We start from the raw sequence: 20,492 nt of genomic DNA on the forward strand, positions 1-20,492 counted from the left end.
CTGTGTCTAAAACTTCAGGCCCTGGCTTTACAATGCCATTGGCCTTGGCTTTAGAATGCCCTGATCTCTTGGACCTGATGCTTAGATCTATATCCTCAAATGGGTTTAAAGGCTGAACATGCACTTGAGTTTGAAGATATAGGCTGAGGTAGCTGCTCATCGGAGGGTTCTGGCTAGCATAAAAAGTGTGGTCTTGGGGTACTTTCTCGGCTCAGTATGCTTTATTGTATCAGGCAAGGCTGTCCTGGCAGCTGATCTACATCTCACAGCACTTATGCTTCCTATCATTATTGGTTGTATCTCCATGAGGATAGGAGAGATGCTGGATATACTTTCACCTCTCCTCTCTTTGGGGAAATCTTGTGCTCCTGGGAAGCACTCAGTAATTGTTGAAACAATGATTGTGTAGCCACACAGTACTCATGATGGTTAATTTAATGTGCCAAATGGACTGGGCTAAGGGATGCCTAGATGTATGGTAAAACATATATCTAAGTGTGCCACAGATGGGGTTTTCAGAAGAGATTAGCATTTGACTTAGTACACCGAGTGAAGATCTGTGCTCACTCACGTGGGCAGGCGCTACCCATCCCACCTGCTAGAGGCCTGAATAGAACAAAAAGACAGGGAGAGTGAAGTTACTCTTTGTGTTTGACTGAGATGGCCATTTTCTCCTGCTGTCTGATAATAATGCTCCTGGTTTTCTAAGACAAGAACAGGAAATACTGAAGCAGGGTCCATCGAGTGTTCATGAATGAGCTTCAGGTTGTCATTGCGCCCTGGAAATTATAGGCAAAATTTGGGTGGTTTGTGGATATTCAGTTTTGGGGGATGGGAGAGAGGAAATTATTTATAGCTTTTATAAAATTCTTAGTTTGTATAACCAAAGGTTATAACCCATCATAGTTTATGAACCAAAGGTACAAGGGAAGAGCTACATTCTACTCTAATACTTACTCTTTGTGTGAGTTAGTCACTTAACCTCTGTGAATCTTTGTTTCCAAGATGTATGAAGTTAAGTCTGTCCTGCTTCCTCTGCAGGTGCTGTTATGGAGATCAAATAAGATAATGTGTGTGAAAATATTAATAGCTAATGCTACTAGAGAGAGCACCAGGCACATTTTAAAGAGCTTTATGTATTTTATCTCATTTATTTCTTACAATAACTCTCTGAAATGAGAACTACTTTCCCTATTTTACATCTGAGGAAACTGAAGTAAGGAGAGATGAAGCAATTTGCTCAAAGTCACACGGCTAGTAAGTGATACTATTGGGATTTAAAACTACTTAGTCTGATTGCAGAGTATAGGCTCTTCACTGCAATGATAAAATGCCTCCCTAAGGGCTCTGTAAAATATCATTCAAACAGGAACTAATTGATGAATGATGGTTGATGGAGATATTTTAAGGATGGTAAGTTAAAATTTGTAATTATTTTATTTTAAGGTGGTGATTACAATGTGCACTTGGAAATACCAGCTTGAGGAATGTAAACAATATAAGTTAAAGAGAAAGTCTACTAATTTCAGCTGTCCTCAAACCGAATGATCTATACCCAGATTGTTAGGGAAAATTCCTCTCAAGCTAAACCACAACTTAAAAATTTCTTTAGCAAGGCCTGACTTGATGTGCTTAGCTAAGCTGATTGAGGAAGGGATCAATGGTGCTCTCCCCCACACAGAAGTATTTGTTCACTGTGACAACTCTGGCTGACTTCTGGTGAAGGGCAGATGGACTGTGGGCATGGCCAGGGTTCCCTGCTTTCCTGAGACAAATTAGTCCTTGGAGCAGATAGGAAAGCTGTTTGCTGGAACAGTAAAGATTTACATTTACTTTAACCAGAGTATTTTTACCCACCCTCTTCTTGTCCAAGCAGCATGCCCCATTTCAGCTGTAGTTTGCTGGTGTCTACATGGAGTGCAAGAAGAATGACAGTTTAGGAATTCCAGCCTGACCCCCCAATGCAGAGGTAATCGGAGGTAAGAGTGCAAGACACAGAACACAGAGAGTACCTCTCTATGGTCAACTCAGAGCACCCTGCAAAATCACATAGCTGGAAGGAATCTCAAGGTGTCATCCTGACCAGGGATTCTTAGAATTTTGGGAGCAGTGGGAACATATGTCAAACATTTTTCTGAGATGATCCATAGTTTTCATGATATTCTTGAAGAGGTTCATGACACTTGAAAAAATGTCACCAGTTTAGTCCAAAAACCCAGGCTTAGCAAAAACAAAATTGACTAGAATTCATTTATTACAGAATAAATGACTGTCTTAAAAGCTCTTCAGCAGGAAATACACTATGACATTGGTTTTCAGCTATACTTGCTTCTTGAAAAAAACCCTTCATTTATTTATTTGAAATTTCTGAGGCACTTTAAATTCATTTCCTTCAGTTATAATCTCTATAATGACAGATGGAAAGTAGTTGATCAGGAGAACTTTTAAAGTCACTCCTGTGAACAGTCACTAAGTTAAGGAGTTCTTGTTTCTGGACTAATACCTCTGCCCCCTTTGATCTTTTCAATTTGCCTCAGTCCCTACTCACTGAATTTTTTACTTCTGGCATCCATGATTAAGACATCTAGAACTCGGAAGGACTGAGTATAAAGCATAATCAAATACACATTAATAATTAGCTGAGTAAATTTTCCCACTGTGACTAGAGAGACACTCTGCATCTTTTTGTGCCTTTATTTCCTCACATATGAAACAAGGACTCAAAGAATGTTCTTGATGATGGCTTTAAGGAGGTTGTGGGGGATTGTTGATTTCCTCTCATTCTGGATGCCATTAGAGAGCTAAGATGAAAAAAGGATCCAGGAGGTATAGTTACACACTTAACTGAAAAATCTCTGTTCAGCATGTCTCAAGTGATTCTACACAGGAAATGTGCTTTTTCTGAGAAGTACCAGCTGGCCAATAGCTCTGTGCCTGATGATTAGGTCCTAAAACCGGAGCTTCTTTGCCAGATTCCTTACAAAAGTTAAGGAGGCTGTTGACCTCAAGATAGCTAGATGGAGAAGAAAAAAATTTGCTGGGGGAAAAAAGTACTGAAGGGTAGATATTTTGTTTAAATTCCTGGGGCTTAGGTGATTTCAATGACTTCTCCATATTGGCCAACACAGCTCACTGCCACACCAGCTGTTTGGTATATCATAGTGAAATACCACTGAAGTTAAATGCCCCTTTAAGACTAAATATTTACAGTTATTACTTACTGTGAATAACTCATTAGTATATGTTCTTAGAGTAACAAACAGGGTTTGATCCTAGCTTACTTACTAGATCTATGATCTGGTTCAAGTTACTTAAATCTCTGTATTTCAGTTTTCTTAACTATAAAATGGGAAATGTAACAGTAGAGTTTTCAAAAGATTAGTAAGGGGTATATTTTTGATATACATAAAACATTTAGAACAGTACTTGGTCTATATTAATACTGGGAGATCAAGCAATTTGCTCAAAGTTACATGGCTAGTAAGTGATACTATTGGAATTTCATTATTTGAGAGATTTCTAAACATTTGAAAGGTAGACTTTTCATCATAATGCTTATTATAAAGTCAAAGTATAGAGAGATTAGATAAAATTACATTATAACATTTGCTAATGTATTAAGTTTTCTTACCTAACCTTTAATTTTAATTTATACACTGTATGTAATTATGATTATATATTTATTTACACAGTCTGTAGTGTTTAGACAGTAGGCAATGTGCTCTGCCCTATATGCATGAAAAGGAAATATCTTTCCCAGGACTCTCTAAGGCAGATTGTTGAGAAGTTACTCCTGATTCAAGTTCACATAAGAGACACTGATACCTTACTCTGTTGCACTAGGCTGGTGAATGATGAACCACTTCTTATGAAGAGAGGCCAACTGATTCACCAAAGGACAAAGATGGAGCAGCTGGGCTGAGACTAACTTCTGGTTTTCCTAACTTATAGCTTATTTCTTTTGCTTTTCATATGAGGAAAGAAGAATTCTATAACAAACAGTTGAAAAAAAGGCATTTCAAATAACCTGCTTCATATAGTTTTAAAATAGCTATGTCTTAAATATAAAGCTATCAAGATTATACTTTCTAGTCTGAGTACATGGAAGAAAGGAAATTAAATAATGAACTTACCTGCTATGTTCAGCAATTGAGTTCATTTCATCCCAGAGGCTTGAGATTCTTGTTCTATAACACTGACTGAATTTCTGCTTGAAACAAGATCCCCAACTGACTTTAAGAGTAAAAATAACAACCCTTTACCCTGGTCTTGGTTAAGGAACACTTTGGTGAAGCTATGTATTACAAAAAGATGGAGCATTCATTACTCAGTGTTCTGAAGTTCTCCTAGTTCAGCAGGATCCCAAAAGAAGAGCTCTCAGTAGGCATTGTACAGGTATCTGAGAGCCAAGTTTTCTGGCTTATCAGTTTTTTGTTTATAATTTTTTTTTTTTGAGACAGAGTCTCACTTTGCTGCCCTCAGTAGAGTGCTGTGATGTCACAGCTCACAGCAACCTCAAACTCTTGGGCTCAAGCAATTCTCTTGCCTCAGCCTCCCCAGTAGCTGGGACTACAGGTGCCTGCCACAATGCCAAGCTATTTTTTGGTTGGAGTTGTCATTGTTGTTTAGCTGACCCAGAGCTGGGTTCGAACCCACCAGCCTGGATGTATGTGGGTGGCACTATCACCACTGTGCTATAGGTGCCACGTCTTGTTTATAGATTTTTAAAAGGAATTAAGTAGAAACTCTGAGCCTGTGGGGGTAATCCTATCTGTGAAGCTGCTTTTCAAATGTGTATGTATGCATATTAATAGATATTTTCTGTGGTTATGCAAATTTGTATAAGAGTTGGTCTGGTCATTTTATCAGTGGCTTTATTAAACTTGCCAAAATGGCAAACAAGCTAGTTAAATGTTGTCTCTATGACCTGAGATATGAAAACCCAGCTTATAACATAGTAAAGAAGTTCCACTGACATATTTTGAGCTTATTGGAATTTACTGGTATCACAGCCTAATAACCTCAATGTTCATATTTGGTCATTGAGACCAATTATCAAACACTTTAAATTCTATGGGTATCTATGAAGAAATCACGTTCTGGACATGAGCAAAAGGCAGGTTAGCTCCTATTAAAGAATGAATTAGGACCCTAAGAAAGTACCCCATTCTTCCAAACCTGATCGCTCAGTTTATATTCACACACCTCACCCACTCAGATGAAATGACTTCTTTGTTGAAACAACCAGATAGTTAGTTACTAATGGATCAGTTTATGCAGGATGATTTTGGTGTGTAGGTATGGCTGACTCCTCTTGTATCTCTGGCTCTTTAAGTAGATGATCAATTGTCCTGTATGAAAAGTCCCAGTTTTGAAGGATGAGTGAAATGGAAGTACCAAATGCAAATCATTGCCTGAAAATTAGGGCCCAGAAGCAACACTGTTTTTAGTGTAAAATGGATACAGTATAGATTATTTACATTTACAGTTGCAATTGCTATTTTTATTTCCTTTTTCCCTGGTCACTGAGGGTGACAATCATGGTTTACAGTTCATAACAATGAATGTGATGAAAGTGCACGACTTAAGTGGCAGCAAACATGAGCAGGAGTGTTAACAGTCTGTCTTTGACTTTGCCTGTGAATTAAGAGTTGTGTTGTGTATTAAGATCATGATATCTTAAATTTTAAGATTGTGAAATCTTATTTTTTTCTATGAGTGACTATATTTTCTAAGAGTTCAGAAAATGACTGAGAGGATGACTACAATGCCAGATCCAGCACGACAGACCTCATGAAAAGTGACTGTTGTTTTAATAGTAGATGAAGGACACATACACCTGGATCTGATGGGTGAAAACCCTAAATGTGACATCATAATATGAAAAGAATTTTGATTTGGCATGGTAGAAAAGGAGGTGTAAAAGCATATGCAGGTGTTCCTTAAGTTATAATGGGGTTGTATCCCAATAAACTCATCATCAGCAGAAAATATTTAACTCAAAAAATATGGTTGACAGGGAGCTTCAGCTCACTATAACTGCCCAGCATTGTGAGAAAAGTACACCCTTTTTATTGAAGGGTGTCACTTTCGTACCACTACACAATTGCAAAATTGTAAGTCAAACCACCATGAATTGGAAAGCTTCTAAATGGAAAATGGATTTCACAAGTCAGGATGAGAAAGCAGTACTTTTAAGTCAATCATAAGTTATTTTATTTCCCCCAGTGAAACCAATGCTTAGCCAAAAATAGTAGCACCTGAATTAGCTTGAGTATTCTACAGAAAAGAACATACATTATTGTATCATTCTCTTGATTGCTCACTGTATAAAGTTAGTTTCTGAGGCTGTCACTAACCTTAGAATGTCTTGTTCAACTAACTTTACAGAAGAAATTTTGATAACAAATAGTGGAGCTGATTCTGTCTAATCTTTTTTTTAATTGAATCAAAGCTGTGTACATTAATGCAGTCATGGGGTATGATGTGCTGGTTTTATATACAATTTGAAATATTTTCATCAAACTGGTTAACATAGCTTTCGTGGCATTTTCTTAGTTATTATGTTAAGACATTTATATTCTACATTTAGTAAGTTTCACATCTACCCTTGTAAAATGCACCATAGGTGTGGTCCCACCAATTGCCCTCCTTCCACCCATCCTACCCCCTCCCCTCATATCACTTTCCCCATATTCTTGGGCTATGATTGGGTTATAGCTTTCATATGAAAGCTATAAATTGGTTTCATTGTAGGGCTGAGTATATTGGATACTTTTTCTTCCATTCTTAAGATACTTTGCTAAGAAGAATATGTTTCAGCTCCATCCATGTAAACATAAAAGAGGTAAAGTCTCCATCTTTCTTTAAGGCAGCATAATATTCCATGGTGCACATATACCACAATTTATTGATCCATTCATGGGCCGATGGGCAATTGGGCTTCTTCCATGACTTAGCAATTATGAGTGGGGCTGCAGTAAACATTCTGGTACAAATATCTTTGTTAAAGTGTGATTTTTGGTCTTCTGGATATATACCTAGTAGAGGAATTGTAGGATCGAATGGCAGGTCTATTTTTAGATCTCTAAGTGTTCTCCAAACATCTTTCCAAAAGAAACATTAGTTTAGATTCCAACCAGCAGTGTAGAAGTATTCCTTTTTCTCCACATCCACGCCAACATCTCTGGTTTTGGGATTTTGTGATATGGGCTAAGCTTACTGTGTTAGATGATATCTCAAGTAGTTTTTTTTTTTTTCAATTTAAAGTTATTTATTAAACAAGTTAAACACAACTAAAAGTATATTTAAAAGTCCAACATTATTGGATTCCTTTTTAAATCTGTAGCATCTATTCTGAAAACAAGTGTTTTCTTAAACTATCTAAGAGGGAAATGATAAAAACTGAACAGAATAAAAAAATTCTTAAATAAACAATAAAGCATATGGTAAATTCAGAAATAAAAACAACCATACAAACGGTTAAACTATGAAACCAAAATGTTTCATACGTTTATCAATGCTTCTGGTATACTCACAAAAGAGCTAACTGTCAATATCCAAGTTAATAAACATATAAACTCACCTTTTTTAAGGTATCATACTTTGTGTTATACAGAAATAATTTTAGAAAGAATATGTGTTGGCTGTGTAAACTGCCCACATTTAGCAAAACATTTTACATATGAACATATTCACTTACACTTATTGGAAAACAAAACAACTTAAAATTTAAACATCTTGATTTGAAAACAATTGTGGATTCCACAGTTCTGCTAAATTCCAACATTATAATCACTGAATGTGCTATCTTATCTTTTGATAGATACTCAAAATTTTTTTAAAAAGAACTGCTTCCAAATATTTCAATGTTTTAGAGCAAAAGGAAATATAACATTTTTTGTTCATAAATTCTGATGCTTAGTGTCTATGGTTAACACAAAAAATGGTGTGATAGGGAAGAGTCCTATAGAAAAGCCTCTCTGTCTTTTCAGTAGTTCCAAGTGGCGTTATACAATATCTCAGTGGAAAGAGTGGTTGCACCACAGATTTGGCAGTTGCTTCTGTTTAAAACATAACTTTGCCCCGTAACATCCATCAAAGGCTTTTAAACATAATTGACTTTGGCAGAACACATGGAGACCATGATGTGAATGGGGAGTGCCAGTGGACTGGGGGCTTTTATGAAAAGAAGTTTGCTTTGTGTGGATGTGTTTTAAGAAGGAAACAGGGGATGAAATAGTTTATCCAGAACTGTAAAACACATTTTCCTAATTAGATCTCATTTGTATAAATAATGTAAATCAAATGTTTACAACTTAAATGGATTCTGAATGTCTATAAGAGAAGCAAATCTCTACCTCACCAACCCCTCTTTCTATCATTCTTACAGAGGACAAAGCTTTAGTTACATACATTCTTCTGGACACAGAGGGAAAGGTCTCTTTGCTCCTTCTCAGTCTGAAAGGGATGGGGAACGAATAGACCTGCCACTGGCAGGGCTGGAGAAAGTGAAAGGCTCCTTGTCCTTTTCTTTACTGTCATGCTTATGTTTGTGTTTATGCTTATGCTTGTGCTTCTTCTTCTTTTTCTTGTGTTCGTGGTGATGATGGTGATGGTGGTCACTATGTTTGGAGGACGTAGATTCCTTAGTAAACACTGAGAGTGGAGCTGCTGGCACTGGGTGCATACTCATCTCCAAAGGTGATTGTTCTTTACCTTATGTAGAGACTGATTTAAACAACTGCTGCCTTCCGTGCAAGTTCCATACTCCACTGGGGTTTTGTGGTGGGTGTGCTGTCAGAGCCTGATGAATGCTGGGGTATTAAGGCAGATCGGGAGCTGGCCGGCCGAAACTTAGAGAGCCCTGGAGTTGACGGCCTTTCAAGCATGTTCAAATGATGGGAAATGAAGGCCTGGCTATCATGAACAGTATCCATATCAATCTCTTCCTCATCTTGAGAATTTGAGAAAGGGTTCTGAAATCCAACTAGCTGTGTGTGACTGCTTGGATTATTCACAGCTTCTTGGTTGCCTGCTATGGCCTCTGGAATTATAGTAGGATTCAAGACAGCTTTTTTCTCCTTTAGATTAAGAACCAATCCAAGTTCTGGCAAGGGTAAACATGAAGGTCTACTAAGGCCAAAAAGTGTGAAGTACAAGTCCACAGCACCACACCGTAATCTCCAGTCATGTGAAGTACCAGAATTCATAAGTTTCCAAAGTTGATCTACCAGGGCTTCATTGCATAAGGGAGAATCCATGTTCTTAGTAAATGGTGGGTTCTTAGTCAACATGTTTAGAATCTTATGCCTTACATAGGGCACAGGGTCATTCTGAATCATATTAAGTAGCCATTGCAGTTCTTCATAACTCCTGTCCACTTTAGTATAATCAACGACTGCTTCCAAAGCTGCTATCCTAATGTCCACAAAGTGGCCATATTCAGCATAAGATTTAAAAAGAGCTGGATCACTTGGTACATGCCCATTCTTCTGAAGCACCCGAATAGCTCTCAAACAACTAACAGTGATGGTATGTCTATAACTTGGAAGAAGTTTTTCCATATTCAAAAACCTGGTGATTTCTTCAAGAATAAGTCGCACATCAGGATTTAAATTATCCAAAGTTCTAACTTCGTTATTTACACTGACGGCAGGTGTAACAGAGTTGGCCAGGGCATCGATCATTTCTGCACGATAATAGTTATCTGAAAACTTATTTTTCCTGTTGTCATTGTACTTGATTAAATCTAAAATAAATGTTAACACTTCTTTGGGACAAAGGTTATGAACATCTCTTAATAAAGCCATTGCAACTGGCATAGTCTTCTGTAGAAAGTAACTTTGAAAGCTCATAAAGTTGTTTGTTTTCACAATGTTTGGACAAGTTTTACAACAAAACATTCTAGTAAAGAGTGATTTCATGGCTGGTGGTCCTGTCCATGTGCTCACCATAGAATTTGCAATCTTTGCAAGGCAGAAGCAAGCTGACATTCTTACTCGGTAGAAACACTGCTCTTGTTCTAAAATATCAGTGAGTGCAAGCCGAGATGCTGGAGTAGGGAATTTTTCCAAGGCCAAAATGGATTCCTGCTGTGCAACAACATCCCTCTCATAGCGGAGCTGATATTGCCACATAAAATCAGCTTGCTCAAATTCTACCTTCCTCAATACTGACATATCTGGGTCTATCCTTATCCACAGCAAAGGGGAATCAGCATCCATTGCGGAAAGATCCATATCAACTTCTTCTCCATTCATCAGTGGGATTTTTTTCTTTTTATTCCTTCTGCTTTTGGAATGGCAGGGTATATCATGTTTAAGGCTGTTTTCTTCAATTTGCAATGTATGATTGAAGGATCCATCTAACTCCTGCACTGTCACTTTAAGTGGTCCCACATATTTCTGAGTTCCAGGAGATGTATAATCTTGTTTTATTTCCAATTCTAAGACATTTCGTTTCCTATTAAATGCAAAACTTCCATAAAATTTTACCACTCCACTCTGGTCTACCCACTGCTTTATTAAAGGCTGGATGTCTTTGCCAGAGACATTTGAAATGGATTTCAAAAATCCAGATGTGGAAACCAACATCTGACTTCACATATGTGACTGGAACTTCTGTGATGAAGCAGTACTAGCCAGACTTAGCAGTTTATTGAAAACTTGTAGCATAAATTCCATACTGATCCTATTTTCAATCAGTCTCATCACAAGGTGAGCTTTACACTGAAACATAGTGTAGTATTCCCAAGAAAGTGTATGTGGATGCTTTATTGAAAAATGTAGATGGGAAGCTGGATTATCCTTCTCCTTTCCTCCACCGAATATAGGATGTAGTAAAACTCCACCAGTTTTTAGTTCATATGCCACTATTTTGTCTAGCTCCTCTTTAATCCAATGGCGGTACTCATTAACACCAAAAGTTTTTTTCATCCAAAGTCCATAAATATAGCCTGAAATTCCCTTCAACACCCACTCATCAGACCAAGACATTCTGGATATGAAACACCCAAAAAATTTCTGGGCCAATGACTGGGCTAAACACCTTCTAGTCAAAGGTGTCTCATCTATAATCATGGCACTGTGTAAAAGATTTGTGCTAAAAATGCTCATGGAAGCATAAGCAGCCACTTCAACATAAGCCTCATCAATGAATACAGTCTTAAAACAGGAGTATGGATATCGACATGTAAGAATTTCTTCATAAAATTCAAAGACTTCATGAAGGTATGATGTGGTATGTTTTAGCAATGGAAGAAGTTGGGGTAGACAAAAAGGAGTAACTTCATGCATATACGGATCTACAAGTATTTCAAATGGTCCAATGGCCAAAGAGATATTTGACGCTGCAGTAGGGATAGTAAGCATGTAATGGAAGGTCTTTTTCCTCATATTATGGGTATACACTGTTTCCACCAAATCTCCATTGGAAACAGCCACCATGGCTGCATCTACTGTGAATTCTAATTTCCACGTACACAATTCAGAGTATGAATCAACACAAGGGAACCAAAATCTTGTAGAATTCTGATACCCACAAGAGAAAACATGAGCACCTCTCTCTGCCATACTTCCTTCTACACTGGGTACTACAAAATGAAGACCTCCTTTTGGCTGATCCAAAGAAAAATTGATGTGTATCTTCAGGACCTTTAACTCATCGACGTGTTTCCACAGCTCTGATGGAACCTTAATGCAAAGTTCTCCATTTCCTGCATCAGGATCCACGGCACTAACTGCAGATGCATAAGCATTAGAAAAATAGTTGAGATTTCTCTGTTTTGATTCACTGTGACAAACTTCCAAGGTTGGATCATTATAAATAAAAGCAGCCTCTAAATCGTTGACCCTTACTCGGTATATTCTACACTGTTTGCTGTTCAATTTGATTCTATTCAAGTTTGCAACCGTGGGAAATATAGTCAGTTCCACAAATCCCTAATTTATATGGCCGGGGGCTTTCAAAGCCCTTGTCTCCTTTCTTCCTGTTCATTCTGGCGGGCTCTAAACCAGTCGGCGGCATGAAGCTGTCCCGTGGAGTCTGGCTTCCCCGCTTCCCGGGGGGCTGCGGGGCATTATTCGTCTCGGGGACCTCACACCCCCAGCTCCCGCACGGTCGCCACCAGTCACGCCCCGCGGCCGGGACGTCCTCGGCGCCCAGACCCGGCCCTGCCGGATCGCTGCAGCCTCAGATTCGCTCCCTCCACCTGCCGCCTATTAAGCGCCTCCGCCAAGATCCTGTCACAGAGATCCCTGGTTCTGCAACCGCTCAAAGATACCGTCCCGCGACATCTTGGCCCCGGCCTTTGACCAAGTAGTTTTGATTTGCATTTCTCTGATGATTAAGGATGATGAGCATTTTTTCATATGTCTTTCTTCTTCAGAGAAGTTTCTATTCAAGTCCCTTGCAAAGCCTGCCATGGGATCACTTGTTCTTTTCTTGTTTATACGTTTGAGTTCTCTGTGGATTCTAGTTATTAAACCTTTGTCAGAGACATAACCTGCAAATATCTTCTCCCATTCTGAGGGCTGTCTGCTTGCTTTAATTTCTGTGTTCTTGGCTGTACAGAAGCTTTTAAATTTGATTAGGTCCCAGTAGTGTATTCTTGATGGTGCTTTAATTGCCTGGGGGGTCCTCCTCATAAAGTATTCTCCCAGGCCGATTTCTTCAAGAGTTTTCCCTGCACTTTCTTTTAATATTCTATAGTTTCATGTCTTAAGTTTAAATCTTTAATCCAGTGAGAGTCTATCTTAGTTAATGGTGAAAGGTGTGGGTCCAGTTTCAGTCTTCTACAGGTAGCCAGCCAGTTCGCACAGCACCATTTGTTAAATAGGGAATCATTACCCCACTGAATGTTTTTAATTGTCTTGTCAAAGATAAATTAATAGTAATTAGCTGGGTTCATCTCTTGGTTCTCTATTTTGTTCAATACATTTACCTCTCTGTTTAGGGGCCAGTACCATACTGTTTTGATCACTATTGACTTACAGTATAGTCTGAGGTCTGGTAGCATGATTCCTCCTGCTTTGTTTTTATTTCTGAGTAATGTCCTGGCTATTCGAGTTTTTTTCTGATTCCATATAAAACAAAGTATTAATTTTATGAGATCTTTAAAGTATGACAGTAGAACTTTAATAGGGATTGCATTAAAATTGTATATTGCTTTGGGTAGTATGGACATTTTAACAATGTTGATACTTCCCTGCCATGAGCATGGTATGTTTTTCCATTTGTTAACATCTTCAGCTATTTCTTTTCTTAGAGTTTCTTAGTTCTCTTTATAGAGATTTTTCACATCCTTTGTTAGGTAAACTCCCAAATATTTCATCTTTGGCACTACTGTGAATGGAATAGAGTCCTTGACTGTTTTTTCAGCTTGACTATTGTTGGTATATAAAAGGCTACCGATTTACGAATGTTAATTTTGTAACCTGAGACGCTGCTGTATTCCTTGATCACTTCTAAGAGTTTTATAATAAAATCCCTCGTGTTTTCCAGATATACAATCATGTCATCTGCGAAGAGTGTAAGTTTGATCTCTTCTGACCCTATATGGATACCTCTGATCACCTTTTCTTCCCTAATTGTGATGGCTAAAACTTCCATTACAATGATAAAGACCAGTGGAGAAAATAGGCAGCCATACCTGGTTCCTGATCTGAGTGGAAATGATTTCAATTTAACTCCATTCAATACAATATTGGCTGTGAGTTTGCTGTAGATGGCCTCTATCAGTTTAAGAAATTTCCCTTCTATACCAATTTTCTTAAGTGTTCTGATCATGAAGGTATGCTGGATATTATCAAAAGCTTTTTCTGCATCAATTGAGAGAATCATATGGTCTTTGTTTTTTAATTTGTTTATGTGCTAAATTATATTTATAGATTTATGTATATTGAACCAGGCTTGAGACCCTGGGATAAAACCCACTTCATCATGGTATATAAAATTTGTTTGATGTGTTGCTGGATTCTGTTAGGATCTTGTTGAATATTCTTGCATCAATATTCATTAGTGATATTGGTCTATAATTTTCTTTTCTTGTTGGGTCTTTTCCTGGTTTGGTGATCAAGGTGATGTTTGCTTCATAGAACGTGTTGGGTACTGTTCCTTCTTTTTGTATATTTTCGAAAAGGTTAAGTAATATAGGTACTAGTTGCTCTTTAAAGGTTTAGTAGAATTCTGAAGTGAAGCCATCTGGTCCCGGGCTTTTCTTTTAAGGGAGATTTCGTATAGTTGATGCTATTTCAGAACTTGATATCGACCTGTTTAACATTTTCATTTCATTCTGGCTAAGTCTTGGAAGGTGGTGTGCTTCCACGTATTGGTCAATTTCCTTCAGATTTTTATATTTCTGAGAATAAAGTTTCTTGTAATATTCATTAAGGATTTTTTGAATTTTTGAGGGGTCTGTTGTTATTTCATCTTTACCTTTTCTGATTGATGAAATTAGAAATTTTACTCTTTTGTTCCTGGTTAGGTTAGTCAAAAGTTTATCTATTTCATTGATCTTTTCAAAAACCCAACTTTTTGATTTATTGATCTGTTGTATAATCCTTTTGTTTTCAATTTCATTAAATTCTGTTCTAATTTTGATTATTTCTTTTCTTCTGCTGCGTTTGGGGTTGGAATGTTCTTCCTTTTTCCGTTGCTTTAGATGTTCCATTAAGTTGTTAACTTCCTCTCTTTCCATTCCCCTGAGGAAGGCTTGCAGTGCTATAATCTTAGGACTGCCTTTGCGGTATCCCAGAGGTTCTGATAGTTCATGTCTTCATTATCATTTTGTTCCAAAAAATTGGTAATTTCCTTCTTAATCTCATCTATGACCCAGCTATAATTCTGCATAAGGTTATTTAGCTTCCATGTTTTTGTATGAGTATGCAGATTTCTGTTGTTACTGAGTTCAACTTTTATTCCACGGTGGTCCAAGAAGATATAAGGAATAATTTCTATTCTTTTAAAATCACTGAAGTTGGACTTGTGACCTAAGATGTGATTGATTTTGGAGTATGTTCCATGGACTGATGAGAAGAATGTGTATCAGTTTTGTTAGGATGAAATGTTCTGTAGATGTCTGTTAAATCCAAATGTTGAATGGTTAAGTTTAAATCTAAAATTTCTTTGCTCAGCTTCTTATTGAAGGATTTATCCAACCCTGCCAAAGGAGTGTTAAAATCTGTGACGATTATGGAGCTGGAGGAAATCAAGTTGCTCATGCCTGTTAGAGTTTCCCTTATAAATTGAGGCACATTCTTGTTGGGTGCATAAATATTAATAATTGAAATGTCATCATATTGAGTATTACCCTTAATAAATATGAAGTGACCCTTCTTATTGTGTCTTACTTTTGTTGGTTTAAAGCCTATTGTATCCATGAATAAAATCGCAACACCTGCTTTTTTCTGCTTTCCATTTGCCTAGAATATAGATGAACATCCCTTCACACTGAGTCTATATTTATCTTTTAAGGTAAGATGAGATTCTTGTATTCAGCAGATATCTGGTGAGTTTTTGTATCCAGTCACCCAACTTGTGTCTCTTTAGAGGACAATTTAAGCCATTCACATTAATTGTAAATATTGATGAGCCTGGTAGAATTTGGGGTATCGATTTTTTTGAAAGTCCAGTTGACATTTTTAATCCTTTCGCCACTATGGTAGTTGGAATTTGATCAAAAGTTTCTGAGTGAGTTTACTTTTGTGGTGGAGGATTGTGCTGGTTATTGTGGAGGTTGTGAGGATAGGTGTGAGAATATCCTGGAAAGCTGGTTTAGTTCTGACAAATTTCTTCAACATGTGAATATCATTAAAGTATTTAATTACTCCATCATAAATGAAACTCAGTTTAGCTGGATACAGGATCCGGGGTTGAAAGTTATTTTGTTTTAGGAAATTAAAAGTCGATGACCACCCTCTTCTATATTGAAAGGTTTCAGCAGAGAGATATGCAGTCATTCTAATATTCTTCCCCTTGTAGGTTGTGGTTTTCTTACATCTGGCTGCTTTTAGAATTTTCTCCTTCATATTAACTTTAGTGAAGTTAATTGTGATGTGCCTGGGGGATGTCTTATTCAGGTTGAGTCATGTTGAGGTTCTGAAACTGTCTGCTATCTGAATTTCAGAATCTCTTGGTATGTCTGGAAAGTTCTCTTTCATAATCTGATGAAGAAGAGCCTCTGTGCTTTACAAAGCCACTTCACCTTCAAGGATTTCTATAAGGTGAATATTAGTTTTCTTCGTGTTATCCCAGATCTCTCTGAGAGAATGATCCATTTTTGTCTCCACTTCTCTTCCTCTTTGAGAGTTTGGGAGCATTCAAAAGCTTTGTCTTCAATGTCAGAAATCTTTCCTTCTGCTTGCTCCATTTTGTTACTGAAGGATTTTACTGTATTTCTCAAATCTTTGAGGGCTGCAATTTCTTGTCTCAATGTGTCAAAATCTTTGGTGGTTTTGTCTTTGAATTCGTTTAATTCTTGAGACAACATTTGAAATGCTCCATGAATTTCTAATTTCAACTTTGCCTCTATTATATTTATTTTATTTGCGATCCAAATTGTAATTCTGAGTTTGATTTCTGACATCTAAGTCATCTGTTTATGAATTAGATATTCAGTTGTGTCTGCCATATCCTTCCTTGGGGTAAGGGGGTTGATCTACTCTGGTTATGCATGTTACTGATGTTTTTCTTCTGATTCCGCCTCATGATTATTTTATACAGCTTGGTTAGATGAGCAGATAATGAGAAGTTGGGTTGTGGGCTCCAGGAGTAGTGATTAACCAGGCTTTGCCCAACGGCTGGGACTGGTGTTTCCATCTTTTCCCCTAGAGCTTTGCCAAAGACCTGTAATAGTGCTACGGCCTGCAAAACTGGGGGCCTGCTTGGTGTGGTGGGGCTAAGTGGCTCTATCGTTTTCAGCTGGTCTCTTTCCTACCCTAGTGAATCAGTTACTCTGGGTTGAAGTCTCTGCTGTGGAGAAATATCAGCAATTAAGTCACCCTGCCCCTCACAGCCAATAATTGGAAAAGGAAAATCAAACCTTCCCACAACCACACACCCAGGGTACCACTTTGGATAGTCCTCAGGTGATTGGACCAGTTCAAGAGGTCTAAAAAAATAGTCCCAGTCAGCACCAGTCTCAGGTGGGAGAGTTCAAAAGGTCTCCAGGAACTAGATAGCAGGGGTCTGCTGGCAGCTCAAGTATGACTCGCTCTGGTGCTCTGTGAGGTAAGAAGGACCCACCCAGCAAATAAATTAGTCTGGAAAGGTTGATGCCTCCTTCCCTACCTTGCTCCTCTGTCACACCCAGTCACTGGTAACCCCCAGGGCTGTGACTCAGTTCCCTCCAATGAGCAGATGCTCTAGGGGTTTGTGCTTGCCTGAGTCACAGGGAGATCTATGTCTTCTCAGCCCGGCCGCTGGTCTCTGCCACTATCTGGCAGGGGGAGGTGAGGCCTGACAACCTTGGGTGCTTAATGGAGGCCTTGGTGGTTCACTCAGTTCCAGTCCTAGCCCTGATTGATGTTGCTGACAGAACAGTACAACTTTGCAGAATTTGTTTCTGTCATGCCTCTATTCCCTTGCAGATCAGACACTGAGTTCACAGAAACTGCGAATCAGGCCTGGTCTTTGCCACTGCCCGATCTCAGCTGTAGTTTGTGTTGGGACGGGTGGGGTTAGAGCTTACACTCAGCTGTCAGTTCCAGCCTCTGCATGCCCACTTTTGTCGCAGCTATAATCCCCTGAGGGCCGGGTGCATCTTAGGTTCAGTAAAGTGGTCCTCTGTGACAGACCTTTCCTGGGAGTCTGCCATCTCTGCAGGAGCGTATTTTAGTCTCCTGTTCCACCCAGGTCGGTACTGCCTCAGGCATACCCTTTATTCATGGGGCCTGCATTTCTATCCCAGATCTGTTCTGCTAGTGGCTGCCACTGGAGAAGATGCCCATCTTCCTCTGGTTGCCCAGAGAGACAGGGAGTGTCTGTCCAGAATAGGTGTGTGCCCTATTGTTGCTGCTGCAGCTGCTGCTCTGTGCCTTGGGGCACCGCTGCTACTGTATGATTCCCTCTCAGCTGACTTTCTTCTCCCTACTCCTGTGCTGTAGAATCAGCACAGACCAGCAACAGGCCTTGCCCTGTACACACCTCTCCAGAACATGCCCAAGAATCTGGTGGACAGGCTTCCAGACCTTGGGATGAGAGTGGAGGGGAGTGCTGAGAGTTTAGAATTTCAGGTAGAGAATATATACAGTTTTATGCCTGGTAGGAGAATGCCTAGTAGGGGAAGGAGGTCTGATTTTGAGAGGGTCTCTCCCGTGGGATAAAATGGGAGGATGTTTGAATTCTGCTTGCTTGTTTGTATGGAGTACTGCAAGCTCTTCTCATGGGGGAGGGGACTCCTGTCTGCTTGGTGATGGATTTTGTACCTTTGTTTGTATCCTTGGAGTCATAGCTCACTTCAGCTGGGTTAATGTGCGTTTTTATTTTTATTTTTATTGTTGTTTTGCAGGTTTTGGCCAGGGCTGGGTTTGAACCTACCACCTCCGGCATTTGGGGTTGGCGCCCTACTCCTTTGAGCCACAGGTGCCACCCTGATGTGCGTTTTTCAACCTTCTCTCTTGGCTCAGGTCCAAACCATCAGCTTACTTGCTGAACTTCTGTCCTTTAACTCTCCTTCTGGATGGAAGCCTCTGTGGAAAGGTGGTTCCAGTCAACCATCTTGCCTCTGCCCGATTCTGTCAAATCTTAAGAACACTCATTCTTTCTGCAGTACATCAAGTGACATATCAAATCACAGGAACAAAAAATAGTCCTCCTTGCTCTTATGCACTTTGATTTGCAACATGGAGTTCCAAAGTATCTTCTTGATTTCTATGAAAATTTTAGGAAAGTCTCATAGAACATAAGACAACAGATTATTGATATCTTGTCCAAATACAAATTAAACTTTGCTTATTTATCTGCATATTCCATAGACAGGACAAATATAAATTTTGACAAATTCCATTCTGTCTATAAACCTCTCCAAAATAATGAAGATCTTACCAGCTAACTGTCCTGAACCCCTTATACACAGCACTGCTTAAAGGGGATATGATATGCTTACCTGTGATGTTGAAATATTTATAATAAAAATTTTTTATTACTTTAAAATTTCCTCAAAATGTGAAAAAGCACTTAATGAGATATTGACTTTGTAGAAATTAAAAGATACAACTTCCTTAGACATGTATCTACAAGATGAATATAATTGTTGCTGGCCATAGAAAATATTTTAAAATGCTGAGTTGATACAAAATCAACTCAGATTTCCAAAATAAAGGGTAAGAAGAATGATTTCCTCTAATCTGGAATTATGTTGGAGGTGAAAATGGAGAAAAGTATTACAATAAGAGAGAAATGTATATGCAGTTTTTACAAAATTGGGTGGTGATTTTTCTAGAGAACATAAGGACCCTAGGAAAGGATGACTTTAATTTCTTTATTAGAATTAATTTGTTTTAAAATTGAACTTGAAATTCTCAAGTACAAATTAGCCTCTGTGTCCTGAGAAAGGGGAGTATAAGGTATGATGACATCAAATGTGCTTCGAAGAATTTAATGATGATGGGCATTCTCAATGTGGATAGTCATCATAATGAGTTTATAAATGCAAAAGACCTGATTGATGAAGAATTGGTCTCTGCTAAAGGATGCTCGCTGTTACAAAGTAGAAGGAAATTTTTGGAGAGCTGGAAACCTATTCCTAGAAATCCCAAATCATGCTATTGCTGATAAGTAAAAGTCTAAGTATTCTGTGCTCAAACACTTGAGCAAGGATATTTGACTTTGTACTATCACTTTGGACCAAGAGTCAGTGCAATGTGGGCTGGCTAAGAGATCTGCATGTCAACGTGAATTTGATGTTGACTGTGCTCAGTTTCACTACCTTCTTAAAGAAAAGAATGATGCCTAAAGATAGAGTCCGTTCAGAGAAAGCCATAGTGGTCAAGACAGCACAGTACTGGCACAAAAATAGAGACATAGACATTTGGAATCAAATAGAAAACCAGGAAATGAAGCTAAGAATTTACAACCACCTAATCTTTAATAAACCAAACAGGAACATACACTGGAGGGAAGACTTCCCATTCAATAAATGGTGCTGGGAGAACTGGATATCCACATGCAAAAAACTGAAACTGGACCCGCACCTCTCTCCACTTACAAAAATTGATTCAACATGGATAAAGGACTTAAATTTAAGGCATGAAATGATAAAAATCCCCAAAGAAAGTATAGGAAAACACTGGAAGATATTGACCTGAGGAAAGACTTTATGAAGAAGACTGCCATGGCAATTGCAATAACAACTGAAATAAACAAATGGGACTTAATTAAACTGAAAAGCTTTTGTACAGCTAAGGAGACAACAACCAAAGCAAATAGACAGCCTACACAGTGGGAAATGATATTTACATATTTTGAATCAGACAAAAGCTTAATAGCTAGGA

General features: G+C 38.4%; 1 protein-coding gene across 1 annotated transcript; it reads right to left on the bottom strand.

Moving 5' to 3' along the window:
- Positions 1-7,264: 7,264 nt before the first annotated feature.
- LOC128563917 (transcription initiation factor TFIID subunit 2-like) lies at positions 7,265-12,301 on the bottom strand. Its single transcript, XM_053559459.1, is given in 3 exon segments — positions 7,265-8,719; positions 8,721-11,943; positions 11,945-12,301. Coding segments are annotated over 3 exon segments (3,570 nt in total). The 5' UTR covers positions 12,028-12,301; the 3' UTR covers positions 7,265-8,455.
- Positions 12,302-20,492: the final 8,191 nt, after the last annotated feature.

Source organism: Nycticebus coucang, chromosome 13 (genome assembly GCF_027406575.1).
Source record: "Nycticebus coucang isolate mNycCou1 chromosome 13, mNycCou1.pri, whole genome shotgun sequence".
Taxonomy (NCBI): domain Eukaryota; kingdom Metazoa; phylum Chordata; class Mammalia; order Primates; family Lorisidae; genus Nycticebus; species Nycticebus coucang.